The 24,434-nt window shown below is 44.2% G+C and overlaps 1 protein-coding gene across 4 annotated transcripts in view; it reads left to right on the top strand.

Moving 5' to 3' along the window:
• LOC109880393 (YTH domain-containing protein 1-like) overlaps nt 1-22,282 on the top strand; it is a 29,701-nt gene extending 7,419 nt beyond the window's left edge. Inside the window, exons 5-15 of one of the 4 annotated variants that reach the window (XM_031826025.1) lie at nt 1,071-1,219; nt 1,761-1,869; nt 2,052-2,169; nt 3,038-3,122; nt 6,060-6,229; nt 11,717-11,796; nt 16,114-16,150; nt 16,501-16,543; nt 16,859-16,924; nt 20,576-20,794; nt 21,265-22,282. In XM_031826025.1, the coding sequence (XP_031681885.1) occupies nt 1,071-1,219; nt 1,761-1,869; nt 2,052-2,169; nt 3,038-3,122; nt 6,060-6,229; nt 11,717-11,796; nt 16,114-16,150; nt 16,501-16,543; nt 16,859-16,924; nt 20,576-20,794; nt 21,265-21,468 (1,280 nt within the window). In that variant the 3' untranslated portion in view covers nt 21,469-22,282. Of the gene's footprint in view, nt 1-1,070; nt 1,220-1,760; nt 1,870-2,051; nt 2,170-3,037; nt 3,123-6,059; nt 6,230-11,698; nt 11,797-16,113; nt 16,151-16,500; nt 16,544-16,858; nt 16,925-20,575; nt 20,795-21,264 lie in introns of all 4 variants that reach the window. The other 3 variants (XM_031826024.1, XM_031826026.1, XM_031826027.1) reach the window with 3 other exon arrangements.
• Nucleotides 22,283-24,434: the final 2,152 nt, after the last annotated feature.

The following is a 24,434-nucleotide window of genomic DNA, read 5'->3' as shown; positions in this document are numbered from 1 at the left end:
CGATATTAGAACAGGGAATAGGGTAGGTCTACCTCTCGTTGGCCTCGGCAGCTCCGTCTCCCGCACTGGTAGGACAGTTATATGACTTATAGGTCCGTGTCAGACTCAGTTACACGCAAACAAGTTTGATAAGGCTGAAAGAGACTCCGTTACACGCAGACAAGTTTGATAAGGCTGAGGGAGACTCCGTTACACGCAGACAAGTTTGATAAGGCTGAGGGAGAGGACTCATCAATTCAGTCACAACAGATTAGAGGAATAAGGCTGAAGGAGAGGACTCATCAATTCAGTCACAACAGATTAGAGGAATAAGGCTGAAAATCATTAGTCAACTGGCGATTCATACCATTGGAATAGGTTTTGTTAGCGATGCACCCTTTTGGATCGGTCTGGGCTCCCGCAAACTGATGCACTAGCGTCTTAAACATTAGAATCGGGGAACGATGCATATCTGTGAGTTGTTATATCCTTTTTTATGTCTTTTCATTGCTGAAGAATCAATGTATCGATCTTTCTCTTGTTCTCAGTGTTGTTGTTTTGCTATGAATAAGGTATATGAAATTGGGGCGGCAGGGTAGCCTAGTGGTTAGAGTGTAGAGGCGGCAGGTAGCCTAGTGGTTAGAGTGTAGAGGCGGCAGGGTAGCCTAGTGGTTAGAGTGTAGAGGCGGCAGGGTAGCCTAGTGGTTAGAGTGTAGAGGCGGCAGGGTAGCCTAGTGGTTAGAGTGTAGAGGCGGCAGGTAGCCTAGTGGTTAGAGTGTAGAGGCGGCAGGTAGCCTAGTGGTTAGAGTGTAGAGGCGGCAGGGTAGTCTAGTGGTTAGAGTGTAGAGGCGGCAGGGTAGCCTAGTGGTTAGAGCGTTGGACTAGTAACCGGAAGGTTGTGAGTTCAAACCCCTGAGCTGACAAGGTACAAATCTGTCGTTCTGCCCCTGAACAGGAAGTTAACCCACTGTTCCTAGGCCGTCATTGAAAATAAGAATTTGTTCTTAACTGACTTGCCTGGTTAAATAAAGGTAAAATAAAAATAAATATAAAATTTTACATGTATTTGAAAACTGTGTGGTGTTCTCCAGGTTCTGAGACAACGCATGAGAAACTGTCATCGTCTGTCCGCGCCGTCCGCAAGAACCAGAACAGCAAGCTGAAGTACGTCATACGAGACGCCCGCTTCTTCATGATCAAGAGCAACAACCATGAGAACGTGTCCCTGGCCAAGGCCAAGGTATCTTAAAGGGATGCTGGGAAATTCTGGCATACATATACCAGTGTTCTACTTCCCCAGAGTCAGATACCATTTTCATGTCTTTGTGTGCAGTATAAAAGAAGTTAGCAATGTTACTGTATCTATAGACTTCCAGTCGTTGCGCTAGTTAGCATTGGCTCGTGAAACTACTACGGACGTTGTATGTCTGTGCACTATAGAATGCTATAAGTAGAACAGGGGGCCTTGCATGCCAGGATTTCACAGTATGCCTTTAACTCAGAAGCTACGCACCAAATGGCACCCTACTCCCTACGTAGTGCACTGCTTGTGACCGAAGGTATTGCCGTGGTTAAAAGTAGTGCATTATATAGTGAATACAGTGGTGTCGGGGGAGGTCGGGTGGTGTCGGGGAGGTAACCATAGTCTCTTAGGAAGACTGTACAAAACACTGTCATGCCTTTTCAACTGCAGAAAATGTACCGAATAAAAGTTGGTGTGAAAATGTTTCACCATGTTGAATACAAGCAAACCGGTTGGATGTTTACTTTGTTATTTCCAGGGTGTGTGGTCCACTTTGCCTGTTAATGAGAAGAAGCTGAATGCTGCCTTCCGGTCCGATCGCAGTGTCATCCTGGTCTTCTCAGTCAAGGAGAGTGGCAAGTTCCAAGGTGAAGTTCACATGGTTAATATGCATGTATGTGTTTCATTCATCCAGCAGAAGTGCCGAGGCTCCCCCAGGACTGGAGCTTTCCCAATGTTGTGTAAATGTTGATCGCCTTTTTGACTCCAGAAAGCGGCAAGATGGCGAGACAAAGTCTCGTGAACTGAATGTGTCCTCCTGTGTGTGTAGGTTTTGCCAGGCTGTCCTCTGAGTCTCATCATGGAGGGTCTCCCATCCACTGGGTCCTGCCTGCTGGGATGAACGCCAAGATGCTGGGTGGGGTGTTCAAGATCGACTGGATCTGCAGGTAAGGCCTAAACCATGCCTTTTTATAATGTGGTAGCTAGAATTCAAATGTAACTTCAGACAAAATTAATTACAGGACAATTTCCCTAGTCCTAGACTGAAAGAACTCTATGGATAATCTCCATATAATTTTTATTTTACCTTTTTTATTTTACTAGACAAGTCAGTTAAGAACAAATATTTTCTTATTTTCAATGACGGCCTAGGAACAGTGGGTTAACTGCCTGTTCAGGGGCAGAACAACAGATATGTACCTTGTCAGCTCGGGGATTTGACCACTAGGCTACCCTACGCTCTAACCACTAGGCTACCCTACGCTCTAACCACTAGGCTACCCTACGCTCTAACCACTAGGCTACCCTACGCTCTAACCACTAGGCTACCCTACGCTCTAACCACTAGGCTACCCTACGCTCTAACCACTAGGCTACCCTACGCTCTAACCACTAGGCTACCCTACGCTCTAACCACTAGGCTACCCTACGCTCTAACCACTAGGCTACCCTACGCTCTAACCACTAGGCTACCCTACGCTCTAACCACTAGGCTACCCTACGCTCTAACCACTAGGCTACCCTACGCTCTAACCACTAGGCTACCCTACGCTCTAACCACTAGGCTACCCTACGCTCTAACCACTAGGCTACCCTACGCTCTAACCACTAGGCTACCCTACGCTCTAACCACTAGGCTACCCTACGCTCTAACCACTAGGCTACCCTACGCTCTAACCACTAGGCTACCCTACGCTCTAACCACTAGGCTACCCTGCCCCCCCTAAAGAGCTTTTAACCGCCCCTTGGTGTTTTGTCGTCCCAGACCTGTTTTTAAGACTTCTGCATCCTGCTCTAAAACATTTTTGTTTTCAGACGGGAGTTGCCGTTCACTAAAACGGCTCACCTCTCCAACTCGTGGAACGAACACAAGCCTGTAAAGATCGGCCGAGACGGACAGGTAAACATTATTGATTAATCATTTCTATCCATGAGCCAGTCGCAGTGCCGGACCGCGTATTGGACCCCTGGGCATGGGTTGAAAAACCCCGCCCTGTGACCTTCCATTCTATTTGTCCCCACATCTGTCTCCTCCTCTAATTCACATCCTATATACACTACGTGACCAATAGTATGTGGACATCTACTTGTCAAACATCTCATTCCAAAATCATGGGCATTAATATGGAGTTGGTCCTCCCCATTGCTGCTATAACAGCCTCCACTCTTCTGGGAAGGATTTCCACTAGATGTTGGAACATTGCTGCTATAACAGCCTCCACTCTTCTGGGAAGGCTTTCCACTAGATGTTGGAACATTGCTGCTATAACAGCCTCCACTCTTCTGGGAAGGCTTTCCACTAGATGTTGGAACATTGCTGCTATAACAGCCTCCACTCTTCTGGGAAGGCTTTCCACTAGATGTTGGAACATTGCTGCTATAACAGCCTCCACTCTTCTGGGAAGGCTTTCCACTAGATGTTGGAACATTGCTGCTATAACAGCCTCCACTCTTCTGGGAAGAATTTCCACTAGATGTTGGAACGTTGCTCCCGAGTGGCTCAGCGGTCTATGGCACTGCATCTCAGTGCAAGAGGCGTCAATACAGTCCCTGGTTCGAATCCAGGCTGTATCACATCCGACCGTGATGGGGAGTCCCATAGGGCGGTGCACAATTAGCCCATCCGGGGGCCGTTATGGTGAATAAGAGTTTGTTCTTAACTAGTTAAATAAAGTTTAAATAAATGTTAAATAAAAACAATTCTGTGGGGTCTCCATTCAGCCACGAGCATTAGTGAGGTGTTCGATGGGGTTGAGTTCAGGGCTCTGTGTTAGCCAGTCAAGTTCTTCCACACCAATCTTGACAAACCATTTCTGTATGGACCTCGCTTTGTGCAATGGGGCATTGTCACGCTGAAACAGGAAAGGGCCTTCCTCAAACTGTTGCCACAAAGTTGGAAATATAGAATGTCATTGTATGCTGTAGCGCTAAGCTTTCCCTCCACTGGGGCCTAGGCCAAACCATAAAAAAACAGCCTCAGACCATTATTCCCCCTCCACCAAACTTTACAGTTGGCATTTGGGCAGTTAGTATTCTCCTGGCATCCGCCAAACCCAGATTCGTCCGTTAGACTGCCACAAGGTGAAGTGTGATTCATCACTCCAGAGAAGGTGTTTCCACTGCTTCAGAGTCCAATGGCAGTGAGCTTTACACCACTCCAGACCACGCTTGGCATTGCTCATGGTGATCTTAGGCTTGTGTACGGCTGCTCCGCCATGGAAACCCATTTCGTGAAGCTCTCCAAACGGTTCTTGTGCAAAAGTTACTTCCAGAGGCAGTTTGGAACTCGGTAGTGAGTGTTGCAACTGAGGACAGACGATTTTTACTTGCTTCAGCACTCTGCGGTCCCGTTCTGTGAGCTTGTGTGGCCTACGACTTCGCGGCTGAGCCGTTTTTGGTCCTAGACATTTCCACTTCACAATAACAGCACTTGCATTTGACCGGCGCAGCTCTAGCAGGGCAGAAATTTGCCAAACTAACTTGTTGGAAAGATGGCATCCTATGACTGTGCCACGTTAACAGTCACTGAGCTCTTCAGTAAGGTCACTGTTTGTCTATGGAGATTGCATGGCAGTGTGCTTGATTTTATACACCTGTCAGCAACGGTTGTGGCTGAAATGGCCGAATCCATTAAGTTTAAATATATCTGTATCTATCGGTCTCCTCTAATTCACCTCTTTATACAGAGCCTTCACAAAGTATTCACATCCCTTTTATTATGACACGCTTAAATAAGTTCAGGAGTAAACATGTACTTAAGAAGTTGCATGGACTCTGTGTGCCATAATAGTGTTTAATATGAGTTTTGAATGACTACCTCATCTCTATACCTCACACAAATACAATTAATCTGTAAGTCCCTCAGTCAAGCAGTGAATTTCAAATGGATTCAACCACAAAGACCAGGTAGATTTGTCAATGCCTTGCAAAGAAGGGCACTATTGGTAGATTTAAAAAAAATATATATATACACACACACACACACACAGTGGGGTAAAGAAGTATTTAGTCAGCCACCAATTGTGCAAGTTCTCCCACTTAAAAAGATGAGAGGCCTGTAATTTTCATCATAGGTACACTTCAACTATGACAGACAAAATGAGAAAAATCACATTGTTGTATTTTTTATTAATTAATTAGCAAATTATGGTGGAAAATAAGTATTTGGTCACCTACAAACAAGCAAGATTTAAACCATTTTGAATTCCGTCTATAACACGACAAAAAGTGGAATAAGTCAAGGGGTATGAATACTTTCTGAAAGCACCATCTAGCCAATGAAGAGAACATACTATCCATCCTCCTGAAGTGCTGACCTGCTGCACCCTCGACAACCACTTATTATTATTATTATTATTATTATTGGACCCTGCTGGTCATCTATGAACATTTGAACACCTTGGCCATGTTCTGTTATAATCTCCACCCGGCACAGCCAGAAGAGGACTGGCCACCCCTCAGAGCCTGGTTCCTCTCTAGGTTTCTTCCTGGGTTTTGGCCTTTCTAGGGAGTTTTTCCTAGCCTCCGTGCTTCTACACCTGCATTGCTTGCTGTTTGGGGTTTTAGGCTGGGTTTCTGTACAGCACTTTGAGATATCAGCTGATGTAAGAAGGGCTTTATAAATACATTTGATCCCTTGTCTCGCTAACTATTCACTGTCATGCAAATTACCCTAAAGAATGACTGGCGGCTAACCAATTAACGGTTAACTGATAATAGTTTGGAGTGAATAGTTAAGACTAACTAACTAACTTGAATTTAGATTCACAGAGAGATTCTATGGGTTGATCTACTAATCTGTCTCCCCCCCCCCCCCCCCCCCCCCCCCTTCCGGCAGGAAATGGAGCCAGGGTGTGGAATGCAGCTGTGTGTGACGTTCCCCCAGGACGAGAGCATTAACTTGTTTCAAGTTATTCATAAAATGCGACACAAGAGGAGGATGCCTTCGGAGCCGCGCTCTCGAGGACGCACGCCGTACAGAGAGCCCACCCGAGGTGACCTGGGAAGGTTAGACATTGTTATTTAGACTGCTAGTGAGCTCTTGTGATGACGGAGCGGTTCTGATATGATCATCTAACCATCCTTCCCAGAGTTCTCTGCTCTCATCACATCCCCACGAAGAAGGGTACCTGAAATCCTCTGGGCTGCTGCCTAGGACTGTTTATAGCAGCTCTGAGGAGGATAGATCTATCTGTGGCCCAGCGCTAACCACGGTGTCTCTGCGGCCCAGCGCTAACCACGGTGTCTCTGCGGCCCAGCGCTAACCACGGTGTCTCTGCGGCCCAGCGCTAACCACGGTGTCTCTGCGGCCCAGCGCTAACCACGGTGTCTCTGCGGCCCAGCGCTAACCACGGTGTCTCTGCGGCCCAGCGCTAACCACGGTGTCTCTGCGGCCCAGCGCTAACCACGGTGTCTCTGCGGCCCAGCGCTAACCACGGTGTCTCTGCGGCCCAGCGCTAACCAGGGTACTAGTAGTTTGAGTCTGGTTTGTTTCTGTCTGCACGTGGTGGTGATGTGTAAAGAAACCGGTTTTAATTTGGGGGTCTTGATCTTTCCCTGTAATGAATACAGTCTCAATTTGAACCCCCTCACTACTTATTAAACCACCAATGTTTTAGTTGAGTTTATACACACTTTTCAATAGTCCATAGGTTCCCTGCTTGAATGCATTTCTCTAGGTAAGTTGTTTTAAATTGGTTCCCACAGTATTTTCTTTCTATCCTGGGAAGATGAACTTAATCATGTAAGGGTACCTGGGAACCTGGTCATGTAAGGGTACCTGGGAACCTGGTCATGTAAGGGGACTTGGGAACCTGGTCATGTAAGGGGACTTGGGAACCTGGTCATGTAAGGGGACTTGGGAACCTGGTCATGTAAGGGGACTTGGGAACCTGGTCATGTAAGGGGACTTGGGAACCTGGTCATGTAAGGGGATCTTCTGTTGGAAGTTAGGTGGTTAGGGAAACCTAAAGGACTAGGACAGGAGTGTTTCCATACCCCGACCTAAAGGGCAGGAGTGTTAGTTAGGAGGAGACCCAGAGGCAGAGTGATACAAACCCACCTCTTTCCCTTTTTAAGGCCTTAATGAACAGAGAATGACACCACAAGGAAGGGAAAATCTAAGCCAAAGCGGGTCGGTCACCTTTTGGTTTATAAAACGGCCGAAGTGAAGCTCATCCTCCGGTTTTTGTTTTGATTGCAATGGACTCGATCAGCCCCTTCTCTGCCCTCTCAGCCCCTTCTCTGCCCTCTCAGCCAGGCCCCTCCCTTGTCATGTATTTGTGGCTGTAGACCCTAAACCATAAGATGGACTGTCTATATGAACTTTTGATTACTTAACGAGCAACGGTAACACAACTACAAGAAAGCGGTATGTTACCATTTTAACCAGCTCTTACTAATTTACCTGGTGACAGTTAACTCGGCTGTTTTTATGTCTCTTTTTTTTAAACTATCTGGTTGATTTTTAATTGAACATGGAAGGTGTGGCGTTTCAGTACGTACGTTGTTTTATGTTGATGGCTAGTCAGAAGCAGTGAATATGTACGGGATAATCAACTCCGGGCTTTATGGACTTGCATTATTTAGAACGTATAGAGCCCCGAGTCGATTATCCCTTTTATACCATGGCTATATAGAAATGTCTTTCAACATCCACTGAAGTAGCTAGCAAGTTTACTAGATAGTTAGAGTAGTAGCCGTGGTAACCAAACACTCGCTAGTGTTAGCTAACCAAACCATCAGTACTAGCTTGCTATTACGAAAATCAAATTCAACAATAACAATACTGTTTTCAATTAAACTTTTACTTTCAAAAGCTGCTTAAACAAAATATGTAAAAGTGAACTATAGCCATTGAATTCCACCATGCAAATATACTGTGCGTTATAGGGAAATAATGCACGCTCTAGAATGCCCTTCAAGCCAATCAGAAAGGAGTATTCAACAATGCCATGATATAAATTGGTTTAATTGTTATATTGATTGCTAGTCAGAAGCAATGACTGTACCTGTTTAATGCAGAGAATACAGTTTCTAGCTCGTTATTGGATAACGTAGAAATGTACTTTAAAACTGTCACAAGAATTTTCATAATCAGGCAGACTTATGCAAAAGATTAGTACTGTTTATTCAGAGAACGTTCTGAAGTCCGTTATACAAAGACATCCATTTTATAGCTGCGCACAAACAGTAGGTATCCTACGCACATACTACCACACAAACAGTAGGTATCCTACCCACATACTACCACACAAACAGTAGGTATATCCTACCCACATACTACCACACAAACAGTAGGTATCCTACGCACATACTACCACACAAACAGTAGGTATCCTACGCACATACTACCACACAAACAGTAGGTATCCTACGCACATACTTCCACACAAACAGTAGGTATCCTACACACACACTTCCACACAAACAGTAGGTATCCTACACACACACTTCCACACAAACAGTAGGTATCCTACACACACACTTCCACACAAACAGTAGGTATCCTACACACACACTTCCACACAAACAGTAGGTATCCTACACACACACTTCCACACAAACAGTAGGTGAGTTTTATCCTTCTCCGTAGTTCTCACCACTGTGTATCACTACCCAGCCGACAGTTCCATTCCCCCGAGATGAGGGAAACCTTGAAGTACTCCCTGTGCTCTCATAGGTTCCTCAGAGGCCTAGCCAGGTCGGTCCAAACACAGTTGAACTGTTCTCGTTTTTTTTCTTCGACCCACATACAAGTTCAAATCCTAAGCTACACCTTGCTCAGACAGTCTGTGTTTTTCCACTATACAGATACATTGTTTAACCTGCAAAATTATTCCGCCCCTTTACTTTCAGTGCAGCAAACTCTCTCCAGAAGTTCAGTGAGGATCTCTGAATGATCCAATGTTGACCTAAATGACCAATGATGATAAATACAATCCACCTGTGTGTAATCAAGTCTCCGTATAAATGCACCTTCACTGTGATAGTCTCAGAGGTCCGTTAAAAGCGCAGAGAGCATCATGAAGAACAAGGAACACACCAGGCAGGTCCGAGATACTGTTGTGAAGAAGTTTAAAGCCGGATTTGGATACAAAAAGATTTCCCAAGCTTTAAACATCCCAAGGAGCACTGTGCAAGCGATAATATTGAAATGGAAGGAGTATCAGACCACTGCAAATCTACCAAGACCTGGCCGTCCCTCTAAACTTTCAGCTCATGCAAGGAGAAGACTGATCAGAGATGCAGCCAAGAGGCCCATGATCACTCTGGATGAACTGCAGAGATCTACAGCTGAGGTGGGAGACTCTGTCCATAGGACAACAATCAGTCGTATATTGCACAAATCTGGCCTTTATGGAAGAGTGGCAAGAAGAAAGCCATTTCTTAAAGATATCCATAAAAAAGTGTTGTTTAAAGTTTGCCACAAGCCACCTGGGAGACACACCAAACATGTGGAAGAAGGTGCTCTGGTCAGATGAAACCAAAATGGAACTTTTTGGCAACAATGCAAAATGTTATGTTTGGCGTAAAAGCAACACAGCTCATCACCCTGAACACACCATCCCCACTGTCAAACATGGTGGTGGCAGCATCATGGTTTGGGCCTGCTTTTCTTCAGCAGGGACAGGGAAGATGGTTAAAATGGATGGGAAGATGGATGGAGCCAAATACAGGACCATTCTAGAAGAAAACCTGATGGAGTCTGCAAAAGACCTGAGACTGGGACGGAGATTTGTCTTCCAACAAGACAATGATCCAAAACATAAAGCAAAATCTACAATGGAATGGTTCAAAAATAAACATATCCAGGTGTTAGAATGGCCAAGTCAAAGTCCAGACCTGAATCCAATCGAGAATCTGTGGAAAGAACTGAAAACTGCCGTTCACAAATGCTCTCCATCCAACCTCACTGAGCTCGAGCTGTTTTGCAAGGAGGAATGGGAAAAAATTTCAGTCTCTCGATGTGCAAAACTGATAGACATACCCCAAGCGACTTAAAGCTGTAATCGCAGCAAAAGGTGGCGCTACAAAGTATTAACTTAAGGGGGCTGAATAATTTTGCACGCCCAATTTTTCTGTTTTTGATTTGTTAAAGTTTGAAATATCCAATAAATGTCGTTCCACTTCATGATTGTGTCCCACTTGTTGTTGATTCTTCACAAAAAAATAGTTTTATATCTTTATGTTTATGAAGCCTGAAATGTGGCAAAAGTTCGCAAAGTTCAAGGGGGCCGAATACTTTCGCAAGGCACTGTAAATAACAGATGCCCCAAACATCTTCTTTAAAAATAAAAAAATATCTAACAAGGATGTACCTCAAGAGTTAAGCTACTGTAAACATCATGCTTAAGATGCATGGAACTAACTGGTGAATTAACTGTCTACAAGCAGTAAAATGACATTGAGAATATAATGGGTGATAGTCTGCTCAGTATAACTGTCATTGAGAATATAATGGGTGATAGTCTGCTCAGTATAACTGTCATTGAGAATATAATGGGTGATAGTCTGCTCAGTATAACTGTCATTGAGAATATAATGGGTGATAGTCTGCTCAGTATAACTGTCATTGAGAATATAATGGGTGATAGTCTGCTCAGTATAACTGTCATTGAGAATATAATGGGTGATAGTCTGCTCAGTATAACTGTCATTGAGAATATAATGGGTGATAGTCTGCTCAGTATAACTGTCATTGAGAATATAATGGTTGATAGTCTGCTCAGTATAGCTGTCTGTACGTGTTTAGGGTTTTTAAACTACGACTATCAACTTTTCTGGAGGTGGATATGACAGGCGATATAGCCTAAATCACCTTATTTCTCAATCTGTTAATTGTGTTATGGAATAATCTGTTCAGATTGCTTCAGAAATGTTTGTATTAGGATGTTAAAGGGCTGTGCTCTATCTGTTAGGGCTACTAGGATGTTGTACTGTATCTATGATGTTATAGGGCTACTGGGATGTTGTACTGTATCTATGATGTTATAGGGCTACTGGGATGTTGTGCTGTATCTATGATGTTATAGGGCTACTGGGATGTTGTGCTGTATCTGATGTTATAGGGCTACTGGGATGTTGTACTGTATCTATGATGTTATAGGGCTACTGGGATGTTATAGGGCTACTGGGATGTTGTACTGTATCTATGATGTTATAGGGCTACTGGGATGTTGTACTGTATCTATGATGTTATAGGGCTACTGGGATGTTGTGCTGTATCTATGATGTTATAGGGCTACTAGGATGTTGTACTGTATCTATGATGTTATAGGGCTACTGGGATGTTGTGCTGTATCTATGATGTTATAGGGCTACTGGGATGTTGTACTGTATCTATGATGTTATAGGGCTACTGGGATGTTGTGCTGTATCTATGATATTATAGGGCTACTGGGATGTTGTGCTGTATCTGATGTTATAGGGCTACTGGGATGTTGTGCTTTATCTTGTGTTTCCTTGTCTCAATTGTTTGCCTAATTCATGTAGGGGTCGGCCAGAGGAAAATGCCATTCCCAACAGGAAACGGCCGAGGATTGATTATCCAGCAGAGTTCCCACAGAGACCAGGTTACTATTACTACCATATGAATTGGTACAGTATGAAAATGATCTATGTCCCTAATGTCACCCTATTCCCTATATAGTGCACTACTTTAGACCAGAGCCCTATGGAACCCTATTCCCTATATAGAGTGCACTATTTTAGACCAGAACCCTATTCCCTATATATAGTGCACTACTTTAGACCAGAACCCTATTCCCTATATATAGTGCACTACTTTAGACCAGAGCCCTATGGAACCCTATTCCCTATATAGTGCACTACTTTAGACCAGAGCCCTATGGAACCCTATTCCCTATATAGTGCACTACTTTAGACCAGAGCCCTATGGAACCCTATTCCCTATATAGTGCACTATTTTTGACCTGCGCCTGCCCACCATTTGGGCACATAACTACTTATTGTATTGGGTACAGTATGTTTATTATAAGGACAGGAAATGCCAACCCGATGGTCAGTCATGAGCAGTAGATCTGCTGTGTTAGGAACAAACCATGGTGCTGAAAAGTGGAGTCGTCATTTATCAAACATTCCTACATTCATTACTAAATTATGCCGTATGTAAATTATTGGGATTTAACTGTCGCACACAACATATATATATATATATATAAATAAATAAATAAAATCATGTTTTCATTGATAATTCAGAGCCATATTATATCTGTAAGGGTGTGAACGAGCACCACAACCCCTGCCTGAAACTCTCCACATACTGTGGTAACACAAACACCCTCCGTTTACCCTCTGTGGTAACACAAACACCCTCCGTTTACCCTCTGTGGTAACACAAACACCCTCCGTTTACCCTCTGTGGTAACACAAACACCCTCCGTTTACCCTCTGTGGTAACACAAACACCCTCCGTTTACCCTCTGTGGTAACACAAACACCCTCCGTTTACCCTCTGTGGTAACACAAACACCCTCCGTTTACCCTCTGTGGTAACACAAACACCCTCCGTTTACCCTCTGTGGTAACACAAACACCCTCCGTTTACCCTCTGTGGTAACACAAACACCCTCCGTTTACCCTCTGTGGTAACACAAACACCCTCCGTTTACCCTCTGTGGTAACACAAACACCCTCCGTTTACCCTCTGTGGTAACACAAACACCCTCCGTTTACCCTCTGTGGTAACACAAACACCCTCCGTTTACCCTCTGTGGTAACACAAACACCCTCCGTTTACCCTCTGTGGTAACACAAACACCCTCCGTTTACCCTCTGTGGTAACACAAACACCCTCCGTTTACCCTCTGTGGTAACACAAACACCCTCCGTTTACCCTCTGTGGTAACACAAACACCCTCCGTTTACCCTCTGTGGTAACACAAACACCCTCCGTTTACCCTCTGTGGTAACACAAACACCCTCCGTTTACCCTCTGTGGTAACACAAACACCCTCCGTTTACCCTCTGTGGTAACACAAACACCCTCCGTTTACCCTCTGTGGTAACACAAACACCCTCCGTTTACCCTCTGTGGTAACACAAACACCCTCCGTTTACCCTCTGTGGTAACACAAACACCCTCCGTTTACCCTCTGTGGTAACACAAACACCCTCCGTTTACCCTCTGTGGTAACACAAACACCCTCCGTTTACCCTCTGTGGTAACACAAACACCCTCCGTTTACCCTCTGTGGTAACACAAACACCCTCCGTTTACCCTCTGTGGTAACACAAACACCCTCCGTTTACCCTCTGTGGTAACACAAACACCCTCCGTTTACCCTCTGTGGTAACACAAACACCCTCCGTTTACCCTCTGTGGTAACACAAACACCCTCCGTTTACCCTCTGTGGTAACACAAACACCCTCCGTTTACCCTCTGTGGTAACACAAACACCCTCCGTTTACCCTCTGTGGTAACACAAACACCCTCCGTTTACCCTCTGTGGTAACACAAACACCCTCCGTTTACCCTCTGTGGTAACACAAACACCCTCCGTTTACCCTCTGTGGTAACACAAACACCCTCCGTTTACCCTCTGTGGTAACACAAACACCCTCCGTTTACCCTCTGTGGTAACACAAACACCCTCCGTTTACCCTCTGTGGTAACACAAACACCCTCCGTTTACCCTCTGTGGTAACACAAACACCCTCCGTTTACCCTCTGTGGTAACACAAACACCCTCCGTTTACCCTCTGTGGTAACACAAACACCCTCCGTTTACCCTCTGTGGTAACACAAACACCCTCCGTTTACCCTCTGTGGTAACACAAACACCCTCCGTTTACCCTCTGTGGTAACACAAACACCCTCCGTTTACCCTCTGTGGTAACACAAACACCCTCCGTTTACCCTCTGTGGTAACACAAACACCCTCCGTTTACCCTCTGTGGTAACACAAACACCCTCCGTTTACCCTCTGTGGTAACACAAACACCCTCCGTTTACCCTCTGTGGTAACACAAACACCCTCCGTTTACCCTCTGTGGTAACACAAACACCCTCCGTTTACCCTCTGTGGTAACACAAACACCCTCCGTTCACCCTCTGTGGTAACACAAACTGCTGTATGGTTTGTAGATGTTGGAAGGGGGCCATTTATTTTTTATTTTATTTAACCTTTATTTAACCAGGTAGGCTAGTTGAGAACAAGTTCTCATTTGCAACTGCGACCTGGCCAAGATGAAGCATAGCAGTGTGAACAGACAACACAGAGTTACACATGGAGTAAACAATTAACAAGTCAATAACACAGTAGAAAAAAAAGAGTCTATATACATTGTGTGCAAAAGGCATGAGGAGGTAGGTGAATAATTACAATTTTGCAGATTAACACTGGAGTGATAAATGATCAGATGGTCATGTACAGGTAGAGATATTGGTGTGCAAAAGAGCAGAAGAGTAAATAAATAAAAACAGTATGGGGATGAGGTAGGTAAAAATGGGTGGGCTATTTACCGATAGACTATGTACAGCTGCAGCGATCGGTTAGCTGCTCAGATAGCAGATGTTTGAAGTTGGTGAGGGAGATAAGTCTCCAACTTCAGCAATTTTTGCAATTCGTTCCAGTCACAGGCAGCAGAGTACTGGAACGAAAGGCGGCCAAATGAGGTGTTGGCTTTAGGGATGATCAGTGAGACACCTGCTGGAGCGCGTGCTACGGATGGGTGTTGCCATCGTGACCAATGAACTGAGATAAGGCAGAGCTTTACCTAGCACGGACTTGTAGATGACCTGGAGCCAGTGGGTCTGGCGACGAATATGTAGCGAGGGCCAGCCGACAAGAGCATACAGGTCGCAGTGGTGGGTGGTATAAGGTGCATTAGTAACAAAACGGATGGCACTGTGATAAACTGCATCCAGTTTGCTGAGTAGAGTGTTGGAAGCAATTTTGTAGATGACATCGCCGAAGTCGAGGATCGGTAGGATAGTCAGTTTTACTAGGGTAAGTTTGGCGGCGTGAGTGAAGGAGGCTTTGTTGCGGAATAGAAAGCAGACTCTTGATTTGATTTTCGATTGGAGATGTTTGATATAGGTCTGGAAGGAGAGTTTACAGTCTAACCAGACACCTAGGTACTTATAGATGTTCACATATTCAAGGTCGGAACCATCCAGGGTGGTGATGCTGGTGCAGGCAGCGTACGGTTGAAAAGCATGCATTTGGTTTTACTAGCGTTTAAGAGCAGTTGGAGGCCACGGAAGGAGTGTTGTATGGCATTGAAGCTCGTTTGGAGGTTAGATAGCACAGTGTCCAAGGACGGGCCGGCCATGATCGTTCAGATAAGAAAGTGCAATGGCAAATTTTGATGACATTTCTGTAGAGCTGTGGGCAGAATGTTGTATTTTTCAATGATTCTGTTCAAACCATTAGATTGATGTTTCTATGGCCTACCTTGGTTTAGGCTCTGAGATCAATAGATTGATGTTTCTATGTGTTTTTATGGCCTGCCATTATTATAGTCCCGGGTGCGTCAAACACCTGTTTTGTGATTTGCTGTCAAAGTCTAAATGTATAAATACCGAGCTTTGGACAGCTGGTGCGCACAAGGTTTGGAGTATTTGTGTGTGTGCGCGACACCTTGATAAATGTGGCCACGGGAAATAAACAGAAAATGATGGCCGAAAATGAATACCACATGTATTCTTTGAATACGTACTGATTCAAGATCGTATTGACTTCTGGTGACTGACTATATCAGGACCAAACGTTTAGGAAACCAGAGCTAGTGTATCTACTGGTGACTGATTATATCAGGACCAAACGTTTAGGAAACCAGAGCTAGTATATCTTTGTAGACAGAGAGGTGTTACATCGGGACATAACTCGCCAGTCAGTGAATCAGCTTCTCTCTCTTCGCACAGGCTTTACACTGGACCCTCGCAACCCGCCAGTTGACCGGTAAGTACCTCACAACAGACTCACCTTTGACCCCAAATCTAAACCCTAGCCCATAGGCATGTGTGTAGCTTGGAGAGGATTGAGTAGGGTATAAGCAATACAGTAAACCTTTCACCTGGCCTATCAGGGCAAGACAAAGCTGGTACCATATTGCTTCCATCAACCCAGTCCTCTTAGTGCTCCACAAAGTGACAAGTGGTCGATTTTTAGGGAGTGGTGGTTCCTCTCCACCAATCATTCCCAAGTCTTCTTCTTTCCACCAATCATTTCCTTGCCCTTCCTCTCTCCACCAATCATTCCCAGCCCCTTGCCCTCCCCCAACCAATAATCAGTCAATATTTTTCCCCAAGGCGGTTCCCCACTGGAGTGAGGAGAGATGTTTTTCTCAATGGGGTGAGTTCAGGGGCACCCTGCTATTGATTTCAGTTACATATTAAACTGTCATTGATATTAACATGTGGTTCATTTGAGTCCCAGTCCTATTGATAGTAACATGTGGTTCATTTGAGTCCCAGTCCTATTGATAGTAACATGTGGTTCATTTGAGTCCCAGTCCTATTGATAGTAACATGTGGTTCATTTGAGTCCCAGTCCTATTGATAGTAACATGTGGTTCATTTGATCCCCAGTCCTATTGATAGTAACATGATGTGGTTCATTTGATCCCCAGTCCTATTGATAGTAACATGTGGTTCATTTGATCCACAGTCCTACAATGATTACATGAGAGAGTTCCACCACACCATTGGGCAGCCTACTCCTTGGCAAGGAATGGTATGTTAAAAATGATTTAGAATGTACATGTTACATGTTCTAGAATCTACAGTAGATGCTAAATGTTCTACAATCGGTCTTTGTCCCTAAGCAATTTGTATGTCTAGTCCTAAATGTGGGACTTGGTAAAAATGTCCATCTGATGCTAGTGGGAATTTATCATACCATCCTGGTCAGCAGCAGACCACCCTGCATCCCACTGCAGGCTTACTTCTGAAGCTAAGCAGGGTTGGTCCTGGTTGGTCCCCGAATAAGAGTAGGGGTGTCCCTCATATCATCACGGTCACCTAATTATCCCCAATTTACAATTGGCTTATTCATCCCCCTCTCCCGTGTTGCTATAAATGAGAATGTGTTCTCAGTCAACTTAAAAAAATAAAAAATAAGGGTCAAATAAAATATCAATCTCCCTCTTGCCTTCATTATGTGCTTTCAGTAAATTGACCTGATGTCTAAATATGCTCAATCTGAATGACTGATAGCGGGTGATCTTCATCTAGATTGGTTGATGCCAGTATCTGATGGTATGAAAGATATTTGTACTGTGCTAGATCAAACTGTGCTGAGAATTAAAGCAACTCGCCCCAGCTTTTCACCCTGAAAAATCTACTATTTACATATTATTCTAACAAATGCCCCTCGTAAGTTTATAGCCAATGGGGTATTTGCCAACGAGTTCAGTAACCATTGTCCCGTTTCCTGTATAAAAAATGTTAAACTTCCTAAATCTCACTTGCGCGTTATTACAAAGAGACATTGTAGGAATTTTATCCTCTCTGGATATGTAGGACGGTAGCGTCCCACTTGGCCAAAAGCCAGTGAAAATGCAGAGCGCCAAATTCAAATACATTACTATAAAATCTAACTTTCATGAAATCACATGTAAGAAACCAAATTAAAGCTACACCTGTTGTGAATCCAGCCAACATGTCAGGTTTCAAAAAGGCTTTTCGGCGAAAGCAAACTATGCTATTATCTGAGGATAGCACTTCCGTAAACAAAAGAGAGAAACCATATTTCATCCCTGCAGGCGCAACACAAAATGCAGAAATTAAAAATATAATTCATGCCTTTGACGAGCTTCTTTTGTTTGCACTCCAATATGTCCCATAAATGTCACAAATGGTCCTTTTGATCGATTAATCCGGTCCCTATATATCCAAAATGTCCATTTATTTGGCGCGTTTGATCCAGAAAAACACCGGTTCCAACTTGCGCAAAGTGATGACAAAATATCTCAAAAGTTACCTGTAAACATTGCCAAAACATTTCAAACTACTTTTGTAATACAACTTTAGGTATTTTTTTATGTAAATAATCGATAAAATTGAAGACTGGATGATCTGTGTTCATTACAGGAGGAAAACAAACTGTAGCTAGCTTTCTGGTCACGCGCCTCTATCAAACAGTACACATGAAGTGACCCTCGTTCAAGATGGCTGTACTTCTTCATTACACAAAGGAAAAACCCCAACCAATTTCTAAAGACTGTTGACATCCAGTGGAAGCGGTAGGAACTGCAAGACAGTCCCTTAGAAATCTGGATTCCCAATGAAAAAACATTAAAAAGAGTGACCTCAAAAAAACAAAATCTGAATGGTTTGTCATCGGGGTTTCGCCTGCCAAATAAGTTATGTTATACTCACAGACATGGTTCAAACAGTTTCAGAGACTTAAGTGTTTTCTATCCAAATCTAATGATAATATGCATATTTTATCTTCTGGCGATGAGTAGCAGGCAGTTGAATTTGGGCATTTCATCCGGACGTGAAGATACTGCCCCCTGTCACCAAGAAGTTAATGAGCCACATTTTTTTTGTCTGAGCTGGGGTGGTTGTCGACTGTCACTGACTCGGATCAGGCCCTTAATTGTTTTATTTCCCCGTCTAACTATGTTGCAGATAAACATGCACCGTACAAAAAGATATGGGTAAAAGACTGATTTAATCCTCGGATTACTACAGGAACGAAATTTATCTTGGGTTAAGACTAGATGGACTGATTATACATCTGATTGGCAGCCTTTCGGGCATTTGAGAAATAGATGTTCATCCCTGATTTAAAAACCAGATCAACATATTCCTTGAATTTTTTATCAGAGAGTGGGGGTAATCCAGCCAACTTCTGGAAAGTGGTCAAATATTTGACATCCTCTGGTCCCATACCACATTTTGTGGTGCTTTTAATAACCATTTTTGCTTCAGCAGGCCACCTGTTTGAAATGATATTCTCTGAAAATTCATCTCATTCCACTAGAGGGAGACCTTTAGTCACCTCAGAACAGATTGTACAGAATGATGCACTAACAGACTCACATTTTATTTTCACTTCAACCACTTGATGTCTAAGTGCTTTGGTACAGATTGATGTTAATTAAATCCATAGGAGCTGATTCACTTGATTCCTTCTAACTGCAGTACAGATTGACCTTAATTAAACCATAGGAGCTGATTCACTTGATTCCTTCTAAATGCAGTATAAAACCATAGGAGCTGATTCACTTGATTCCTTCTAAATGCAGTATAAAACCATAGGAGCTGATTCACTTGATTCCTTCTAACTGCAGTACAGATTGACCTTAATTAAACCATAGGAGCTGATTCACTTGATTCCTTCTAAATGCAGTATAAAACCATAGGAGCTGATTCACTTGATTCCTTCTAAATGCAGTATAAAACCATAGGAGCTGATTCACTTGATTCCTTCTAAATGCAGTATAAAACCATAGGAGCTGATTCACTTGATTCCTTCTAACTGCAGTATAAAACCATAGGAGCTGATTCACTTTCTGCTCCAGTTACTGGAGAACCACTGAGCTATATATACGCCCGTTGCTGACAGGTTTTTACAGTACAGACACTGATCTGAAACAAGCAGCTGAAACACTGCTATGTCCAAGTCTAAAACCGGATTGGTTACGAATAGAGGAAGTGAAAAAAGAAAAGTTATTAGGTATCAGTTGGCCAGAGATTCTAAAACTTTGGAAAAGGCAAGATAACTACCGTCCAAATTCCAAATAAACGAAGTCAGAAGGATCTCCTCCTTTATGTAGGGGAAAGACATATTTGAGGAATATCACCAGATATATAGATATATATATATATATTCTAAAAACAAACTGTAGCTATATATATATATATATATATCTGATACCTAATAACTTTTCCTTTTTCACTTCCTTATTCGTAACCAATCCGGTTTTAGACTTGGACATAGCAGTGTTTCAGCTGCTTGTTTCAGATCAGTGTCTGTACTGTAAAAACCTGTCAGCAACGGGCGTGGCTGAAGTAGTCCAATCCACTCATTTTTGAAGGTGTGTCCACATACTGCTGTGTGTGTGTGTATATATTTAGTGTTGATACATCTCTATCTAGTTTCATATATCTACATCTCTATGGTTTGATTGATCAAAAGAGAAAAATGCAGCTAAACGAAAGACCTGATTGGTCGAAACAGGTTGCCGTATGCGACCTTCTGTAATATAATAGGCTGATCTGCTCCTACCTTTCTTAAACTATTCACCCCAAAAAAATATTTTATCTGCATCACACTGACCACTTTATCAACCTGCCATTCAGGGGACTTTTTCTCCACTGACCTGTTCATCCATTAATTGTATAAATCTAATAAGGTGCTCCTTTTCATCTGTAGGCACAGTACCCTGGGATGGAGCAGCAACCTCACCACCCGTTCTACCAGCACCATCCTCCTCCTCCCCAGACACACCCACCCTATGCTGGGCAACACCCTGTACCACACGACGCTCGCTTCAGAGAACCTGTACCACACGACGCTCGCTTCAGAGAACCTGTACCACACGAAGCCCGCTTCAGAGAGAAGAGACTTGTCCGCTCCTATAGCTCCAGCGTGGTAAACGCTTATTTCTGTCTGCTCTGATGTGATTACTTGTTTTAAAAGAGGACATGGAGGGCAGTGGAAGTTGATTTAAAAACGCAACAGAAAATTACAAATGAAGACTTAAGGATTGAATTAATTACTTTTAGTTTTTTTTATCAATATAAAGAAGAGCTTTTATCAACTTCCACTGAGTGGCTGGATATCCTCGTCCCTTCAGTTTACTCCTCATGCACCTTGTTTAGAGCCAGTGTTCCCTTGTCTTTTGTAGTGAACATTTGTTTTGCCATACGACGAAACTGTGGAAATGTTTCATTGAGTTACAATTTAGTTACAATACAGGTGTTATGAGTTTGCTTCACTGAGCTCGTGCCCAGCCTACCCAACAGAAGGACTGTGCATTACCCATTCACATATCAAATGTTCACTTCAATGTGTTAAACTCCCCCCTCTGGACATTTAACTAGTGACATCTCCCTCTGCAGCATGACTATGATATGCGCGTGGATGACTTCCTGAGACGGACCCAGGCCGTGGTGACCAGTCGCCGCAGCCGTCCACGGGAACGAGACAGGCAAAGGGAGCGAGAAAGGCCCAGAGATGCTCGCCGGGACCGAGATCGTGGACGCGACCGGGAGAGAGACAGGATCAGGGACAAGGAGAAGGAGAGGGGGCACTACAGGAGATAATCAGGGACTAAAATCAAACAGCAAGTCCTCTGCAGTAGTTTATTTTACCGTGTTTCTTTTTTATAAATAAGCTGTGTCTGAAGTGATTGTGTACTCTGTTTTTTATTAACGTTATGTTGTCAAGTCATCCGCTCATGTGTATCATAAATGCAGTGTAACTGAACAAAGGCAATACCAGGAGAAAGTGGTTTGGAGCGTCAAACTATTGCAGATGTTAGTTTGTTTTGTTTCTTCCTTAGACCCAGACAGACAGGAATGACTTTTTAAATGCTTTTCATGCCACTTTGTGTTTTATGTTCATAATTGTACCTGGTTCACATTGCTACTTAAAGGGGTATAATTGAGTTGTACTGAATCTGGTTGTAGTAAGTCCCTTTTTGTTTCCTTGTCTTTTTTTTAGTTTCAAGCCGTTTTTTTTTTTTACCGGTCCAGAAGCAAAAAGCAATATTGTCTGTCTAGATCTTGATTTTCTGAAGTTTAAATCCAGACTCTAATCAGTGCTGTAAGGCGATGAGAGAATGTTTGCTTGGGGGGGGGTACGTTTTGAAGTTTAAATCCAGACTCTAATCAGTGCTGTAAGGCGATGAGAGAATGTTTGCTTGGGGGGGGGGGTGCGTTTTGAAGATCTGTTTTGTACAACCAAAATACTGTGTATTTTACTACTGTCGTCAGTTGATAAGTAAAAGACTGGTCTGGATTGATTCACTTTATAGAAACAGTTTTTTACTCAGAACTGAGTATATTTTTAAGGCATTCAAACCTCCTATGAAACCAGTCCTTAGTTGAAGTATAATAAAACGCATTGCATCACGTTGAACATCGCAATCAATGATTCGTATATATACTGATAGGGGGCGCTGTGTCGTTTGTATATATATATATATACTGATAGGGGGCGCTGTGTCGTTTGTATATATACTGATAGGGGGCGCTGTGTCGTTTGTATATATACTGATAGGGGGCGCTGTGTCGTTCGTATATATACACTGATAGGGGGCGCTGTGTCGTTCGTATATATACTGATAGGGGGCGCTGTGTCGTTCGTGTATATATACTGATAGGGGGCGCTGTGTCGTTCGTATATATACTGATAGGGGGCGCTGTGTCGTTCGTGTATTTATATACTGATAGGGGGCGCTGTGTCGTTCGTATATATACTGATGGGGGTGCTGTGTCGTTCGTATATATACTGATAGGGGGCGCTGTGTCGTTCGCGTATATATACTGATAGGGGGCGCTGTGTCGTTCGTGTATATATACTGATAGGGGGCGCTGTGTCGTTCGTGTATATATACTGATAGGGGGCGCTGTGTCGTTCGTGTATATATACTGATCTATCTATATCTATTTTAATTTATTACAGACACCTGTAAGAGTGTAAAGTGACCCGGTGCAGAAAGCCTAGCGGTTAAGCGCGATGAGCCAATAACCGAAAGGTTGCTGGTTCGAATCCTCGACCGGGCAAGGTGTAAAAAAAAAAAATCTGCCGTTCTGCCTTTTGAACAAGTCAGTTAACCCCCAACAACAACTGCTCCCCGGGTACCGATGTCGTGGATTAAGGCAGCCCCCCCCCACACCTCCCTGATTCAGAGGGGTTGGGTTAAATGCTGAAGACAGTTCAATTCAATGCATTGTTGTGCAACTGACTAGGTATCCCCAACCAACTGACTAGGTATCCCCAACCAACTGACTAGGTATCCCCAACCAACTGACTAGGTATCCCCAACCAACTGACTAGGTATCCCCAACCAACTGACTAGGTATCCCCAACCAACTGACTAGGTATCCCCAACTAACTGACTAGGTATCCCCAACCAACTGACTAGGTATCCCCAACTAACTGACTAGGTATCCCCAACCAACTGACTAGGTATCCCCAACCAACTGACTAGGTATCCCCAACCAACTGACTAGGTATCCCCAACTGACTAGCTATCCCCAACCAACTGACTAGGTATCCCCAACCAACTGACTAGGTATCCCCAACTGACTAGCTATCCCCAACCAACTGACTAGGTATCCCCAACTGACTAGGTATCCCCAACCAACTGACTAGGTATCCCCAACCAACTGACTAGGTATCCCCAACCAACTGACTAGGTATCCCCAACCAACTGACTAGGTATCCCCAACTGACTAGGTATCCCCAACTGACTAGCTATCCCCTTTGTGTGACTGTGAGAGAAGTGTTTGTGGAGCTGCTGGTGGAAACGTCATCCTTTTAAAGCAGCCTTCAGGTACGGGTGTTAATGGTGGGTCGTGTCAGGGTACATGTATAGCGACGTGTCAGAGTAAATGTATAATTTCATTAATTACTGGAATTGATTTGGACAAGTGCATCTGCGGTCTCTCTGCGCTTTGCAGCGGTCTCTCTGCGCTTTGCAGCGGTCTCTCTGCGCTTGGCAGCGGTCTCTCTGCAGCGGTCTCTCTGCGCTTGGCAGCGGTCTCTGCGCTTGGCAGCGGTCTCTGCGCTTGGCAGCGGTCTCTCTGCGCTTGGCAGCGGTCTCTCTGTGCTTGGCAGCGGTCTCTCTGCAGCGGTCTCTGCGCTTTGCAGCGGTCTCTCTGCGCTTGGCAGCGGTCTCTCTGCGCTTTGCAGCGGTCTCTGCGCTTTGCAGCGGTCTCTCTGCGCTTGGCAGCGGTCTCTCTGCGCTTGGCAGCGGTCTCTGCAGCGGTCTCTCTGCGCTTGGCAGCGGTCTCTGCGCTTGGCAGCGGTCTCTCTGCAGCGGTCTCTCTGCGCTTAGCAGTGGTCTCTCTGCGCTTGGCAGCGGTCTCTTTGCAGCGGTCTCTCTGCAGCGGTCTCTCTGCACTTAGCAGCGGTCTCTGCTGTGTGAGAGGGAGATGCCCATGTGGTTCACGGTTCACCGGATCTTTTCTCTGCAGTTGTGTTGATCACTCTGCGACACAGGACGCAGCGCTGTGGTTCAGCAGCACATGATGCCCTGTCAGCCCCTGACTTGTCATTCCCA

This window comes from Oncorhynchus kisutch, linkage group LG6 (genome assembly GCF_002021735.2).
Source record: "Oncorhynchus kisutch isolate 150728-3 linkage group LG6, Okis_V2, whole genome shotgun sequence".
NCBI lineage: Eukaryota > Metazoa > Chordata > Actinopteri > Salmoniformes > Salmonidae > Oncorhynchus > Oncorhynchus kisutch.
The sequence above is the reverse complement of the archived record's forward strand: the minus strand, read 5'-3'. Positions and strand labels throughout refer to the sequence as shown.